The sequence below is a fragment of the Rhinoderma darwinii genome, chromosome 9 (genome assembly GCF_050947455.1).
Source record: "Rhinoderma darwinii isolate aRhiDar2 chromosome 9, aRhiDar2.hap1, whole genome shotgun sequence".
In the NCBI taxonomy this organism is placed as follows: Eukaryota; Metazoa; Chordata; class Amphibia; order Anura; family Rhinodermatidae; genus Rhinoderma; species Rhinoderma darwinii.
In genome coordinates, this window is record NC_134695.1 from 32,066,525 (window position 1) to 32,084,411 (window position 17,887).

Genomic DNA, 17,887 nt, shown 5'->3' on the forward strand with positions numbered 1-17,887 from the left:
TTTCGGCTGAGCTCTCACCTTCCTCAGGATCAAGGATACTCCACGAGGTGAGATTTTGCATGGAGCCCCAGATCGATGTCGATTGACAGTCATTTTGTATGTCTTCCATTTTCTTACTATTGCAACAACAGTTGTCTCCTTCTCACCCAGCGTCTTACTTATGGTTTTGTAGCCCATTCCAGCCTTGTGCAGGTCTATGATCTCGTCCCTGACATCCTTAGAAAGCTCTTTGGTCTTGCCCATGTTGTAGAGGTTAGAGTCAGACTGATTAATTGAGTCTGTGGACAGGAGTCTTTTATACAGGTGACCATTTAAGACAGCTGTCTTTAATGCAGGCACCAAGTTGATTTGGAGCATGTAACTGGTCTGGAGGAGGCTGAACTCTTAATGGTTGGTAGGGGATCAAATACTTATTTCTCTGTGCACCATGCAAATAAATATATATAATTTTGACTAAGTGATTTTCTTTTTTTTTTTTTTTTTTTTATATAATCTATCTCTCACTAGTAAAATTAACCTAGCCTAAAAATTCTAGACTGTTCATGTCTTTTACAGTGGGCAAACTTACAAAATCAGCAAGGGATCAAATACTTATTTCCTTCACTGTATCTATGTAGCCATATGAGGACCTGTTTTTTGAAGTATGAGGTGTAGTTTTCATTGGTACCATTGAATACATTGGACTTTTTGATTAACTTTTATTTAAAAAAAATTTGGGAAAAGGGAATGAAAAAACCCCCCAGCAATTCTCTTTTTTTCCCCTATTTTTTTTTTTTACAGCATTCAGCTTGGAATTTTTTTTTTTCAACATTGATTTTTATTGGTTTTAAACACAGAAAAACATTGTTGTACATATGCATACAAACTGTACCATCAAGAAGATGATCAAAGAACAAAATAATACCATCCAGTACAACTGAGGTAGGCAAACTGAAAACATCATCTTGGAAGGGAAGATGGGAAGGGAAGGGATAGGGAAACAAGGAAAGTTTTCGTAAAACATTCTTATATCCTTTATTGTGCTCCACCAATATTAACCACCTCACCAATTATAGTCACTGTAGTCAGTGTGGAAGCCCCCATTTATCTTCATCTGCCTCAACCTGGAAACATGTCAGTCCACCTTTGCCACTGAGCTTTAAACCTAATCATTCTGTTCTGACGGAGTGCAAATAATCTTTCATATACACAATGGGATGAGACCTTTTCTATAATCTCCCTCAAGGACGGGACCGAAACTGACTTCCAGTTTTTGGCCACCAATAATTTAACTGATAGACATATATGGCAAACCATGGCTCTATCTTCCGGTGAAATTATGCCCATATTTAGGGACAGAAGGGCTAGATCTGCGCTTGGTGTCAGCTGAACCCCCAACAATCTAGAAGCAAGATTGAACACTAAAACCCACACTGGAGCGATAATGGAGCATTCCCAAAATATGTGGTATAGGGTCCCCACCCCTCCACACCCCCTCCAGCAACCAGAGCCAGCCCCGGGAAATATCTTGGATATTTGAAGGGGAGTATAATACCATCGCAACACCAGTTTGTGATAGACTTCCAGGAGGTTTGAGTTCTCAGCTTGGAATTTAAATGTATAAACTTTATTTGGGTTGTTACGATCACGGCGCTGCCATACACGTGTAAGTTGTTTTTTTGACATTTTTTAGTCCCACTAGGGGACTTAACTAGGTGATCTTTTGATCACTTATATAATACTTTGGTATACTTAATATACCAAAGCATTATTGTCTATCAGTGTAAAACTGACAGGCAATCTATTAGGCCATGCCTTTAGCGCAGCTTAATAGGCATATATAGCTATGACAGGCCTTGGGCCTTTTACTAGGCCTTCTGCTGCTCTGGCAACCCATCAACCGCTCGCAATTGCATTCACGATCCATCGATAGGTGACAGAGGGAGCCCCCTCCCTTTGTGAACTACTTCAATACTGTGGTCGCTATTGACCACGGCATCTAAGGGATTGAACTGCTGCAATCGGAGTGAACTCCGATCACAGCCGCTAGAGCAGGAGCCCAGTTGTCATGAGACAGCCGAGCACCTTTATTCCAACGTGCCGTAAAAAGGCTTATTCATCGGTATAAGGCCCCGTTTTGACCGCATTGAAAAGGCGTATTTGTAAACCCAAAATTGTCTTTAGTGTAATTTACAGTAGGAAAACAGATCTTAAAAGGAAGTAGCCAAAAGGTAGCGGTAGGACTGAACAGTAGGAAAACAGGACCTGTGTGAACTTGTTTGATATGCGTTAGAAAAAGGTTTTCCCCTTTGTAATTCACACTATGAAAAATCTGACATGCTCTCATACGTTGAAAAAGCACCTTTTCCCCAATTTTTTGTTCATTCTTCTTTTTTTTTTACTTGTGTGTGGGGAAAAAAAAAAGAAAGCAAAAACTCCCCTTTTGAACTCCAATTGCAACATGCATGACAGAGGTACAACACAAGTGCAGCTACATTAAAAACACTAAATCAGGGAATTGCAATATTTTTCTACTGGGGCCTCACCAGCCGTACCATGGTGATTTCAGGGTCTCACAACCTAGGTACAACATTTTACTTAACCCTTTCAGGACTGAGCCTGTTTTGGCCTTGTGGACGCAGCCAATTTTTTCAAATCTGACATGTCACTATATGTGGTAATAACTTGGGAATGCTTTTACCTATCCAAGCGATTTTGAGGCTTTTTTTTCGTGACATACTGTACTTTATGTTAGTGGAAAAATTTGATCAATAAGTTCAGTATTTGTTTGTGAAAAACGCCAAATTTTAGAGAAAATTAGCAAAAATTAGCATTTTCAAAATGTAAATGTATCTGCTTGTAAAACAGATAGCAATACCACAGAAAATAGTTACGAATTAACATTTCCCATAGGTCTACTTTATGTTGGCATCGTTTTTTGAACATCCTTTTTTTTTCTAGGACGTTACAAGGCTTAGGACTTTAGCAGCAATTTCTCACATTTAAGAAAATTTCCAAAACCTATTTTTACAGGTACCAGTTCAGTTTAGAAGTGGCTTTGAGAGCCTTATATATTAGAAACGGTCACCCAATTTTAAAAACTGCACCCCTCAAAGTTTTCAAAACAGCATTTAGAAAGTTGCTTAACCATTTAGGTGTTGCACAGGAATTAAAGCAAAGTAGAGGGGAAATGTACAAATGTCTTTTTTTTTTGTCAGAATATCAATTTTTTTGGAACTTTTCTTAACTTCTTTTTTTTTTTTAGTCCCACTATTGACTTGAAGATACAATTGTTGGATCGTTGTTATAATACCCTTAAATACTTATGTATTGCAGGGTATTATACCTGTCAGTTTCACACTGGACCTAGTCGCCTTCCATAGATGGCAGACCGGAAGCCTTTGTTAGGCTTCCGGTTGCCATAGCAACAATAGGCCCCCGCAATCGTGTAGCAGGCTGCTGATATTGTTGTAACAACTTAAATGCGGCAGTCGCTATTGACTGCCGCATTTTGGTTCAGATCCCCGCTATGATCCAACCCAATGTTTTCCCCCAGTACGAAGGCTGCTAGTAGCAGCCTGTACTGGGAGATGCTGGGCTTCGGGGAGCGCTTGTGTGCTCGGTTAGGAGCACACGTAGATTAACGGGCTGCAGGCACAAGGACCAGTGGGGTGGTCAAGAAGGGGTTAACTATTATTTGTCTCCTTAACCAAGTGGAACATTAAAATAAGCACAAAGAGAGACAAGTTGCTACACCAGTGGAACCATAGAAAAGTCTTTGCAGCCCTGAGTATACTTACTTCTGTCAAAAGTATGAATTTCAGTTATCTGTGGAATGAGGAATGACGATAAAACTACTGACATTTTGCCTTATCTGACAAAAGCCATTGCAACACCTATGGCAAAATGCCAAATTACCTTGGATTTAACCATCTTGGCAATGCTTTCCTTTAGGGATCCCTCAATAGAAGTCAGCTTTGCTCCAATTGTGCTGCTAAGCTGCCCAGTGACTGGATCCAGACTCTTACTGATACCTTTCAAACAAATAATACATCATAAATTTACTCCAATTGCATAATTCTATATAAAAATCAATAAGCAAAACAACAATTATCCAAAATACATAGAAGGAACATCAGATTTCTGCAAGTTTTTAGAAAAGCTCATTTACATAAAAAAATAAAAAAAAAATGAAAAGAAACTGCAGGGATTTATGTGCATTCTATGGATTTAAAGAAAAAAAAAAAAAAAAAAAAAAAAAAAAAAAGAAGAATGTGCTATTCTATTCCAGATTTATTTCATATTTTGCTGTGGATTAAACCTATATTGTGGGAGGTGAAACATCAGTTGATTTATTAAGGATTTTTTCAAGGTTTTCCTATATGAGTAACAGGCAGTTACTGAGGCTAGAATACAAAGAATTGCGGCAGTCCCACGGAATAATAAAAAAATAAAATGCATAAGTTGATTCAATACCCCAAAGAAACTTGTAATATCATAGAATAGAATAAACTGCCTTTCTAGGAATCTTCTGCATGGGTATAATAAACAATGTTGATACATAATTATAATAATACTATTATTAAATAGTAGATACTATGTGAGTAAATGTCAATAATAAACACCATGAAATCACAAAATAAGTGGAAACAAAAATACCACTTAGATATACAGTGCAATACTTTTATGGTTTTTAAGGACAGTCAATCCAATAATTAAACAATACATGATCTAGAGGGCATCTGTGTTTGAATATAAAGAAAGCTAAATTGCAGCCGATAATGTGTTTCAAAAGTCACCAAGTCTGTTATAGCAATTTTTTAATTTATATCCAAGTCCAGGAAAAAAAATGAACATAGCGTCTCCTCCGAACAGTTGCTGTTGCACCATTCATTTCTGGGAAACCGAACAAGGGCTTAGAGTCAAAACTGCGTTATTAAGATAATATGGATATATACACTCCTCAACATTGAAATTGCAACAACAAGAAAGGTAAGCCGTAAGGTTATGCGAATCAAGAAAGTAGCAGGTGTCGCCGAGATCTGCAAATGATCAATTTTTCAAGCACCGAAAACCAATCTGTGCCATGTGGGAGAAGCATAATAGCCAGATTGAAAGCAAAGGTTTTTTTATGGACACAAAAACCTCAAAAAATCAGATCAAGTGGTGTGGGATGATTGTGCGATGCCTCTTGTTCGTCGACGTGACAGTTATCACCACTTGTCGCAAACTGAGAGGGATAGAATCGCAGATCACTACGCACCTAGGCTGAGATGTCAGCACTGTTCAACTTTGCCTTTCCCGGGGGTTGGGAGAACAACAAATGGGAATGTCCGCAAGAGCTGCGCGGAGGCGAATCTCTGGAGGAAGGGATCTTCTGATTGGAAGAATGGCGCATAGTGTTCGATTCTGTGCTGCAAGTAAAAATGGACGTCACATGCCAAGCCCAGGGCAGCAACCAGTGTCGCACAAACCATCAGTAGGAGTTTGCACGACAGTGGGCTACGAGCCAGACGTTCATCTACAGTTGTTCCATTGACCACACACGCCACCGCTCTCAAAGGCTATCATGCCACACAACAGAAAATTTGCTCCACAAACTGCCTCTGTGTCTTCCAACCAGGAGATTGGTAGAAACCCCTTTAAAAAGGTAATGCGTTGTCAGAACACTACATTATTTAATACTGCATTTGATGTTACACAATCTGGAGAGAGAGATTTTTATTTTTTTCTTCTTCGTAGGGAACTATCCAAAAGGATATTTCCTGTTCTCTGCAGCTCATTAGTCAGCTTTGCTGTTCTATATAGCACAGGATAAGGAGAATAATCTCATTGTCATTAGAGGGTAAGCAATTTGACAGGTCTGAAGCGTAGATAAATTAGGATAGTAACACTATACACACAGATATTGCGCTCTATGCATCTCCCCTGAGCACTGCGGAAAGAGCTGTACGCTATTACTTCCTAGAGACTGTAAAATTATACTCGATTTCTGTCCACCGATTCCCATTCATTTCAGCTGCCATAAAACATGCACACACAAAGCTGTACTAACTACATAGAAATGACAGGAAGGAAGTGTGTGTTTCCAATATGACCGCCACTGGGAAGGAGTTACAAATAAAAAACTAAATCTCTACAATGTAAAAAAAATAAAAAAAAAATAAAATAAAAAAGAACACACAGATTATCATTTACATACTTAATTCTAATAAATCAAAACAAAATTAAATATATGATACAGTCCCCTTAGGGAAGCAGCTATTTTAGGCTTTAAAGGTAATTTCTTACCATTTTTTCAACGGTAATGCTTCCGTTTTCTTCTGTAGTCGACTACGCTATAGTTTCTGCGAAAAAAACCCTGAAAACTTACAGAACGGAAACCATTTGCAACGGAAGCATTACCATTGTAATTAATGGTAATGCAAATGGAAGCTATGGTTTGTTTGCCTTTTCCGTTTATAGGTTCCTCCGACGGAAAGGCCTAACGAAACCAATGAACGGAAGAGCGACGCTGACGTGAGCAGGCCCTTAGTCTTGCAAACGTCGCCTGTCCTGTATTGCTCATTTATTATGGAATAAAGTCTGGTTATTTGTCATTTTCCTGCATGACCTTTTTTAGTTTGGCCTACTACAGGTATATAAACAATGCGCATGCGTTGCTTACAGTAAGCTGGAATGTGTATGTAATTTTATGCGCATGTACACGTTGCGACAAGACTAGAGGATAAGTGATTTAGGGTGTGTCTATTTTGCCCATTGTTTTCTTATACATTTTAAGATGCAGTCACGAAGTTTTTGTAGCAAGAAAACTGCGTTTCTCTGCTAAAAGGGAATCTGTAACCGCTGAAGTCCCCTGTAGACAAAAGTAATCCGTAAATAGCTTAAAAGATGCAGATTCCGAATCTGCAATTTATCTTTCTACTAACTAGAAATCGCACTCTAAGTCCACAACGGGATAATTAATAGGAGCACAAAGATGGCAGACCTTGGGGCCTTCATTAGGCCCCCAGGCTAGCTGCCATGACAACCATCTTCACCCCGTGATCGCGTCACGGGCGGGGCTGATGGACTGTCGGAGGAGGTTGCCCTCCTCTTTCTAACGGCTTAGATGCAGCAATTGCTAAGGACCATGGCATCTCAGTGGTTAAACGGGCGGAATCAAAGTGAACTTTGATTCCGTCTACTGCAGTGAGGTGTCGGCTGTATTATACATTGTATTATGCTCGGCCTTTGAGCCTGCTCCATACTTCCCCTTGCCGGCTGCCACGTACATGTACGTAGCATGTCGTTAAGGGGTTCATGTATACCTGCAAAGCGGAGGTGAACTTTAAAAGGGCAGAGAGTTCACAAGCTGAAGGCTCTCTGCTCCAGGGACAAAGATGCTGGGAGTAAAGCAACGGTCCGGTTTTTGTTTGAGATGCTGCGCAGTGGGCACAGCCTTTTTCAGTTCATATTTTTAGGTGTAGTTAGTAGCCAGACGGCCTAAGATTGTCTTTCATACGGTTTGTTGTTTTCTGTAGCTGCGTGAGAAACAGATTGCTCCACATTTAACTGGTTTGTACGGTGTTCTTGGTGCCTTAAGTGCCAGTCTAAAAAGGAGACAGCGATTCTGTGGGTTAATCCTGTGGGTTTTCAATGTGACCCCACGACTTTGAAAAAGTGATAAGTCATGTTTTAGTATTTTTCAGGCATACGTCAAGCCAAAATATGTACTGTGTATGGTGTAAAACGGGTTTTCATTATGGCATGATGCTGAAAAATCGTTTTTATGGACAATCAATCAGACATACAATCAACTGACCACGTTACAGATAATTTGTATATAAACAGGGCAATATATACTATATACTTCATTTTTTTTTTTTTTTACGATTTATTAAATCTTCTTTAAGATGGAATAAAGTTAAAAAAAGAGAAAAGCACAAACTATTTTACTTACACTGAGGAATCGACTTCTTAAACTCTTCTCGAATTGTTTTATCGAGTCTATTGCAGAGTGAACCAGAAAGAGAATGAGAAAGCTGCTGTGAAAGGTACTCTTGTAGTTGCCCATTTCTCTGTTGTCCATCACTAAGGATTCTATCTAATCTCCTCTCTGTAGAACATGCAGTTAAGGTTTTTACTTCAAAAGCTTACAATGGCCATACACATTAGATGTATGTCAGCCAAACCCTCCGAAATCAGTCGTTGGGGGCGAGAGAAATGTCAGGCATATTGAATTTCAACCTGCCCAATCCATTGGTTGTTTATTAGACGAGTTCGGCAGCGGCTTTCTCTCTGAGAACGCATGCACGATCGTTCAGCCGACAGCGATCTAAAATGTATGGCCAACCTTAGACTACATATCAGACTACAAATGTTTGGGAAAAACACTTTAACAATTTAAATTTCCAGAAACCTTATACATCATTACAGTTCTAAATGTTAAATAGAGCAATAGCTACAACAATGGGGAAAAAGTAGGAGTAGTTGCTCAAAGCAGTTTCAATAAACTTCATTGTACAATATTGGTGGAGTTAACCTTTTAAAGGCTATGTAAACCTTTGATGGGCATTTTTTAAAAATAAAAAATAAACAGGTCAGTGTGTATGGTGTAACTTTTTGATTAGTCTTTATTAAAACTTTGTTTTACTTTTTTAGAGATACAGCTGCTCTGCATCCTGTATACAGAGCAGCTGTATGTAGCGCTAAATCCTGTTCATAACTTAGATGTTATAGATTACAGGTGGATCCTGTGTCAGAGCCATGCAGGACCCGCTGACACTGAACACGTCAGGTCCGCAGCTCTAATGGATTCATGTCATAACTAAAGATACAGCTGCTCTGTATAGAGAATACAGAGCAGCTGTATCTCATTAAAAGTCCAACAATTTTTTAATAAAGGCAAAGTTACACCAGATCATTTGTGGAAACCCACACCCCAGACTCTAAAACTGCTTATATGGAGGCCAAATCTTTACTAGAGCCTTATGTACAAGGACAGGTCCGATGTGGCATTGATGTGATTCGCAATAAATATTTTAGATGGGGCAATCGTATTGGTTCACTACTAGCAAAAGTACACAGACCTAAACGTTCAAACCATACTATTGTAACATTGGTGGATCTTCGCTCTCGATCTGATATCTTGGACCTTATCCGACGTGAATTCATAGACTATTTCAAAAATTAGACAACATCCTAGGATTCAGAAGAGACCAGATCATTTTTATCTAACCTAAACTATCAGAAGATTGTAGAGTTATTAGATCATGATATCATAGAAGGGGACGTCACCTCTGCCATTTCTAGTTTACCCAACAATAAAACTCCAGGTCCAGACTGTTTTTCTGCAGAATATTACAGACTTTTATTGCCCGATATTGTTCCTACATTGACAAGGACTCTATAGGCATATATATAAGGGAGAGATTAGTCTCCCTAACTTTCATGAGTCTAGGCCTATACTCTTTCTTAAGCCCGACCGGGACCCAACCTCCCTCTCCTCTTACCACCCCATTTCCCTTTTAAATCAAGATTATAAATTACTGGCAAAAATTTTAGCCAATTGTCTTCAGACTATGCTTGGACTGATTACTACCCTGGCTCAAATGGGTTTCCTAAAAAAAAATAGACACTCTACTAAGAGAATCCGCCCTGTTCACACAGAGTTTTTTTACATGTTTGATGCGGAAACCGCGTCAGAAAATGCACCGAAAATGCCTCCCATTGATTTCAATGGGAGGTGGAGGCGTTTTTTTCCTGCGAGCGGAAAAAAACGCTCGCGGGAAAAGGAAGCGACATGCCCAATGGGCGTGAGCGAAAAACACGACAAACGGCAAAATCTGCCTCAAAATTCCAAACTGAATTTTGACGCAGAATTTTCTGCCTGCAAAAAACTGTGTGAACAGGGCCTAAAACTCATTGATTGTTTTAGCTCAACAACTTGGTATCTAGAATGTCAATTGACAGGTGACACACCGATTACATATAATCCTCCTTTACTAAATACTCTACAATGAACAAACGACGATACACATGTCCTCCTTATAATTCCCTCCCTCACCCCTCCCCCCACCTTGTTCCCCTATTCCAAGGCTCTTTTTTTTAAATTTTATCTATCATTGATTTAGTGCCCCATGATTACGCAAATCTTGATAATTGCTTAGTTGGGCAAAATCTCCTGTATGTTCCAGCTTAGCCCCTTCACTGATACTGAAACGTATATATATTCTCTTTTACGCTTTAACACCAAAACGTTATGAGAGGTATTACGAAACATTGACTTCTTTGTTCTTGATGTTATAAAATTGGAAACAACATAATAAAAACATGTTTGTTTTATACAAAAAAACACCCATCAAAGGTTTACGTAGCCTTTAAACATTTTCTAAACTAAATTGTAGGGTACCAAAGCTATTTTAAGGTTTGCCAATGTGTGTAACATATTTAACTATGTAAATAAAGGATACGTTCTTGTTGCTGTTGAGTATCACTCACACGTTCCACATGGGCCATGATAGAACTTTGAGCTGCATCCAAATGATCAGTGAGTCTCTGCATAAGCTCTATCTGATTTTCACGAAGTTCTGAAAGTTCTCTTTGCTGAATGTACAGAAGAGACATCAGTTCACCATGTTCAAAGTTTGTCTGAAAAGTAGAACAAAAAATTGCAATAAAATGTCGAATTTTTATATTGCCAGTAACGTGGCTTCCGATATATTCAACAATTGTTATTTCCTTTTGGTTTCAGATACTTACTTGGGCTTCAGGTATTTTTGGCGACAATGGTAGGTCTCTGTATATAAAAAAATAAAAATAAAAAGTATTTTACCTCTTAAGAACACAGCTTAATTTTTCACATTTGAAGTCACTTGTTGTGTTAACACTGGAATGATTTTACATATCAAAAAGATTGTTTTCTTGTGACATTGTTCTGTATGGAAGTGGTAATTTTTGGTCGATACATTCAGTATTTAATTTGTCAAAAACACCAAAAACATTTTTAGAAAATTAGCTTATTTTTAAAAATGTAAATGTATGTGCTTGTAAGATAGTAATACCACACAAAATAGTTAATAGTTCACATATCCCATGTGTCTACTTTATGTTGGTATCATTTTTTGATCATTTTATTTTTCTAGGATGTTAAAGGGGTTTTCCACCTTCTGACAACTGATGACCTATCCACCGGATGAGTCATCAGTAGATCGGTGCGGGTCGAAAAACCCAGACCCAGCACCTATAAGCCGCTCTGGTGGCCTGCGGGCACCGTATGTTATGGCACATAATGCTATGTATGGAGACCGGAAGCAGTTGGCTCCGTACATAGCATAGTGGCCATGCTGCTGAACTGCAGGTCCACTCCTATTCACTTGAACAGGAGCAGAGCTGTAGTACTATAGCTCGGCCGGTATTCTGTGGCCGGAGACAACTGCTTCCAGCATGTACGTCAGGTTCACGGAGGCAGCGGACCAGCTGATATGTGCGGGGCCCAGGTGGCGGACCCCCACAGACCTATCCGGTGAAGAGATCATCAGTTGCCAGAAGGTGGAAAACCCCTTTAACTTTAGCAGCAATTTCTCACATTTTTAAGGAAATTTTCCAAAACCTATGTTTTAGGGACCAGTTCAGTTCTAAAGTGGCTTTAAAAGGGATCTATACATTAGAAACCCCCAATAAATCACCACATTTTAAAAATAGTAACCCTCAAAGTATTCAAGACAGTATTTAGAAAGTTTAACCTTTTATGCGTTTCACAGGAATTAAAGCAAAGTGGAGGTAAAATTTATAAACTTAATTTTATTTATTTTTTTAATCATTAATTTTTGTGTCACAATGTTCTAAGAGCCATAGCTTTTTTATTTTAGGTTGACAAAGCCCTTCATTGGAAAACAGCTCCTGATTTTCAGAAGTTTTTTTAAGCCACTCGCGATTTTCGCGGCGTTTTTTACCGCCGTTTTTGGAGCGGTTTTATATAGAGTCAATGAAAAACAGCTCCAAAAACGTCCCAAGAAGTGTCCTGCACTTTTTCGTGGCCGTTTTTTACGCTGCTTTTTTTCAAAACGGCCACATAAAACAAAACGGCCCATCGGAACAGAACGCAGTTCTCCCATTGAAATCAACGGGCAGATGTTTGGAGGCGTTCTGCTTCCGATTTTCCGGCCGAAAACACTGTGTGAACATACCCTTAGGACTTGTTTTTTGCTGGATGGGCTGTAGTTTCTATTGGTACCATTTTCCGTTTTGAATTTTGAGGCAGATTTTGATTTGTCTGCACGCCGTTTACCGCGTTTTTCGCCCGCGGCCATTGAGTGTCGATGGGCAAAGACGCAGTGAAATATGCTTTCTCTACCTCCCATTGATGTCAATGACTGGTCAGACACGTAAATGCCTGAAGATAGGGCAGGTCGCTTCTTTTTCCCGTGAGACAGTTTTTCCACTAGCGGGAAAAAACCGCCTCCGCCTCCCATTGAAATCAATTAGAGGATTTTCGGCCATATTTGGGCACGTTTTCCGCGTCAAAAATCTCTGTGTGAATTGACCCTAACAGCCCAAAACAGTGGCTGTTAAAAATAAAAAGAAGGTTTAATGAGGAGACATGTACATAAATGTATATGGAAAGTAACCCTCACCCCTAGACATGGTGTTGGCGTGGTAGGCAAATTAGAAACAGTTGCCTAGTAAAAGACATAAATTGAACACACAAGTTTGTGTATGGCATGGTGGCCTTTTTGGATCCAGCTTTCTGCCTTGTAATGGTTGGCCATATTTTTGGGATCCCTCTATTCCCTCCATTTTTAACGGTCTATTTGTACTTGCCTATATCTTTTATATAACAATAAATTATTATATTTAGTAAAGATTATTTTGGGCATTCTTTTCTTCTAGCTTTTGTTCTGGTTTTGCCATCTCAATTAAGGTGTTCCTGTTTTAATAGAAGAGGACATCTTTGTAGGTGTTCTTAGCTCCCTGTAGTCTAACCTAAACATCTACACATTATCTGAAAAAGATAATGTTAGCCTAATATTTTTTACACTACTTGTTTTTCAGACAGACCTCTAGAAGGCTTTTTCGTCACATACCGGCACGATACGCGTGTACTTGACGCAAAAACCTTCTAGAGCTCTGTTTGAAAAACAAGCTATGCAAAAATGTGCATAAGTCCCTAAGTGGGCGCCAGGGATTTAACTGGGTAAAGCAACTCCTTACACCCCCAATATCTATTCACTCCTGCCATTTTATGGCTCTAGCTCAAAACCGAATTGGGGGAATGGGAACCTAACAGACAATTCACTGATTTGAAGAGTAAAACTATTTTAATTCACATGGTTTCTCCAAATGTGTGCGGGTCCAAGCGAGTTTATTTAAATTACTCACGCGTTGGTATAGGACATCTGTATTCTTACACAAAATAAAGTTGTGTGACTCAAATCTCTGCTCGACCGCACCTGAATCACTGTCCCACATTAAGTTGCCTTGCCCGAGGATTAAGCTGTTTTGGGAGGCAGTCAAGAGAGATAAGTATAATATGTGGTGAAGATGTATCTCTTAATCCTGAAACAATTCTCCGCTGGGCGCCGTCCTCGGGAATCAAACTGACCAAACACGGTCTAATTACTAAACTTATAAAAGCAGCTAAACTACTCATTCCATAGAAATGGAGGTATACGGAACCCCTTCGATACAGCAATGGCGTGAAGGGCCTGTTCACATCAGGGTTGTCTTTCTGTTGAGGTGTTCCGTCGGAAAGGCAAACTCAAATCTTAGCTTCCGTTTGCATCACCATTTATCTCAATGGTGACGGAAACTGTGCTAATGGTTTTAGTTGATCACCGTTGTGACAGGGTTCCGTTGTTTTTGACGGAATCAATAGCGTAGTCGATCATTCACTACTATGGAAGTTACAAAAACAGCGTAGCTTAGCGAGCTACGCTGTTTCCATAATTCATGGTTGGAAATCAGACGCTTCAGCCTCAAAACAGAGAAGTAGAACTGGCTTTATGCAGCCCCGTTCTAGAGCCCCTCTGCGACCTGCATCTATCAGACATTTATGGCATACGTGAGGCTATGCCATTAATGTCCCTGAAGGGCGAACACCTTTAACGAAACCTAAGATTTTAGCTGAGTAGTGGTACATATTCTGCTTGTACAAACGAATTGGCAACTAGTCATCTTATCAGTAGAACTGTCAGCCAATCGCCAAATGTACAGCACAATTGCTTATTTTTAAACGTTGCAAAAGCATTTGACACGGTCCCCCAAAGACGGCGAATGCATAAATTAAGGTCTATTGGGTTTGAAAATATAGTTTTCAATATGGATTCAGAAAAAAGTCTCAAGGACCATATTCATAGAGTTGTAGTCAATGAGTGATGTGATAAATGGTCACCGGATATAAGTGGAATACCCCAAGGTTCTCTGCTGGGACCACTATTATTCAACTTAATTATAAATTATATAAAAGATGGGAATAATAGCACCGTTTCCATTTTTGCAATGAAACCAAGCTATGTGGTCAAGTACAGCCTATGGAAGATTTTATAAATTGCAAGACAACAGACACATTTAGTGTCTGGTTATCCACTTGGCAAACTTAATTCAATATGAATAAATGTAAAGTTATGCTGCATCTCGGTACTAATACATTAGAGGGTATAAAACTGGGAGAGTAACTTGTAGAGAAGGATATGGGTGTACTCGCGGATCATAGGCTAAATAACAGCATGCATTGTCAAGGATCTGGGTGTACTTGTGGATTTCTAGAGGTTTCCATGCTATTTTTATTACTCAAGGGGAATATCTATACTAGTCACTAAATCTTTACCGCTGGAGGCTGACCAGGTCTCTACTGGGAACCTTGGTTCGTGACCACTTTGGTCAATTCGGAATTTTGATTGCATTCTTGAGCCGGTTTCTAAATAATTGGCCTCATTTCCAACAAGTCTCATATGTATGGGGGACTTTAATGCAGTGCCTGACACTTCTATGGACCTCACGGGTGGACACTGGCTTCAAAACACCAAAACCCATAGTGTTCAGCCCTAGGTCTTACTGATGTTTGGCGCTGGAAATTGCCAAATGGCAGGGTATACTGATTTCACGGTGAATAAGTATTCTTCAAAAATTGCTTTAGTTATGGCCTCATCTGATTTATTACCCTCAGTCATAAATGTTGCTATACACGAGACCATTCTGCCCTCGCTTTAACCCTTACTGCTGGGCCCGCCTCTGTCGTATGCACCTTGCATGGCTACAGTCTCCAGCAGTGTCTAATGCTGTTCATTTAGCACATGTAGACTATTGCACCCACAAATCCTTTCACTCTGATCGACTAATACAATGGGATGCTTATAAAGCTATTTAGGGTGCATTTATAGCCGGAGTGGAGAAACAGAGGCGCCTCCTTAAAGAAACACTCCAGCAATTTTTTTGCCTATATATTGCAGCATAGGCTGCTATTAAATAGTAATGTAGAGGCTCATGTGTATGCCTTGTGTATACCGGTTTTAGTTGATGTGCCATTTGTGGGTTGTCTGCCATCTTGGTTCCTTCTCCCCCTATGATATGGTTCCCCTAATGCAGACTACATTTCCCATGATGCTTTTGGCTTTGCAGAGGAGGGAGAGTCTCATCACACTGCTCTCGCTCTACTCTGAGTTATATTTGTGTGCATCAAGTAATCAGTGACATAGAACTTCTGACCTCACACTGCAGAGTCTCCGTGTATCCTTTGCAGCTTCAGTCTGTCTCCTCTGCCTCCTGCTAGTGATAGAGTTCTCCATGTTAGTCCTTATAAGCAGGAGACAGACCAGAGCACATCATAGAAATACACTGTACTCTCTGCACGCAGCACTCACAGATAGTATATACCGTGTGAGTGACGTGAGTTTTATAACTCTGCAGCTAGTCATTGTATGGACTCGCATATTATATGACTGCACTGCTGATCCTTTTTTTTTCTATAAAATATTTAACATTTTCAGAATAATAAACTTATGAAAAGATGACAGCCTACTAAAATCCAACTGAAGGCAACAATAGCAGATTTTATGTAATGCATAAACATACATGTCCTCTTTCATGGACTTCTTGTAAGGTTTTGGGGAAGAATGTGGTGATACTTGGGTATTCCAGTCCTTCAAAAGTAAACGTGGACTCTGTCCCTTTCCTCCAAAACTATTTTTGCTGTTTGCAAATGTGGCCACTTCATCATCACGGTCACTGAAAGAAAAAAAAGAAACCGATAAAAAAAATGAATCTAAACCGTATAGCTACTTCAAATGAGTAACAATAGTATTTACACCATTTATGTGGAAAAAAATCCATGTGCTAAAGTTGTGCACATCGTATTATACAACAGTAAACGTGTTTTGGGAGCCACTCTACCCCATTCCTCAGTAGCGTACCTATTGTTGTATTATATACCTTTACCTTTGTACTGCATAGTAGTCAACGTATATTATGAGTAACGTCAAACATTACAAGCATGCATCTCACAGATGTAACATAATCTGTAATTATTAAGAGGCTTTCCAGGATGTGCCATCAATTGGGGATTATGGAGGCCTAAGGTGTTTACTAGAGGTTCGCGGCCACTTCACAGCAGTGTTTTGCTGACAACCGCCAAACCCAGATTCATCCATCACACTGCCAGAACGTGAAACAGGATTCCTCCACTCCAGACCTCAACATTCGTTTCACCCAAAACTTTCCCGAAACGAAACGTACATTGGGGCCTGGTGGTAGGATGTTGTTGATATATAGAGATAGATATCTTTTATATTGTTCTTATGCTATATTGTCCCTAGTTCTGATATGCACTTTAGTTCGCTATGCATATTGTCTTGCAGCTGTATACCAGTTATCAGTGGGGGTGGTGAGCAACTGAACATATGGGAAAAGTTTCCTAATACCGGTTTACATTATTTAGATCAGTCCTACCACCTTTTATTAGGATGTTTTCCTTCTCCAATTTGATCAAATTTGTATGTTTTTTATTGATGTATTTGTACAATAAAGCAAGTCCTCTACTATTTATACATACAGTTTTATCTTGTGTATTTATCGGTTCTATTTCTAACTAAGTTATATGGCCAGCTTTAATTCAAGTGATATGAAACCTTCATTGTGCTCTACCAGTTCAACGAAAAATGGATATAGTAGTATTCCTTCGCCTCTGATCCTAGGAACAAGGTCAATCCCCACCAGCAGATCACTGCGTTTTCAATCCACGTTATTACATATAATATATCCAAACAGCTATGCAATCTAAATATGGGGATAGCGCAATAACGCCTTCACAGCGGGTAAATATGAAAAGGGGATTTATTAAACTCACAAACGAGCCTTAAAAACGGACATATAAAAAGTGCATGTTCAGCGTGTCATCCACCATTGAAAGAGCCCACAAATATATTCATGTCCTTTTGGGAGGAATCCTTTATTGATCCATATGTAGGGTCATGGGAAGAATCTGGCCTCCTTTTCTGGAAGCATTATATAGACGATTGTCTCTTCGTCTAGAGAGGTCCTAAAAGTATGCTAATATAGTCCACAATATTCTGAAAATACATTGGGAAATCTTGAAAGGGGATCCAGTTTTTAGGCAGTATTCTTCCCCTTAATCCCAGAGAAATATACAAGAGTAGGGCTGGGCAATTTATCTAAAAATAAATCGAAATCAAAATTCAGCGCAATTAATAGACATCTTGCAAATTTCGTTTTTCCAATTATTTTTCTCCCAGTTTAAACTGCATCTTCAGGACGCAGATACAGTTGAACCCAATGGTATAGCAGGGGACCGTAAGGTCCCTACTCTACCATTCAGTATCGCGGGATGTGAGGCAGTGATGTCATGGCGCCCGTCTGCGCTGAGCCGCACAGACCAGAGGAGCAGTGGGATCTCCTCCACTTGTCGATGGAA

At 39.5% G+C, this 17,887-nt stretch overlaps 1 protein-coding gene across 1 annotated transcript in view; it reads right to left on the bottom strand.

Annotated features, from left to right (window-relative positions):
- Positions 1-17,887, bottom strand: part of EDC4 (enhancer of mRNA decapping 4) — a 203,121-nt gene that overhangs the window by 44,149 nt on the left and 141,085 nt on the right. The window contains exons 19-23 of the mRNA XM_075837480.1: positions 16,033-16,185; positions 10,723-10,759; positions 10,434-10,611; positions 7,922-8,077; positions 3,898-4,013 (exon numbers count right to left, since the gene is read on the bottom strand). Coding sequence (XP_075693595.1) covers positions 3,898-4,013; positions 7,922-8,077; positions 10,434-10,611; positions 10,723-10,759; positions 16,033-16,185 — 640 coding nt within the window. The remainder of the gene's footprint in view (positions 1-3,897; positions 4,014-7,921; positions 8,078-10,433; positions 10,612-10,722; positions 10,760-16,032; positions 16,186-17,887) is intronic.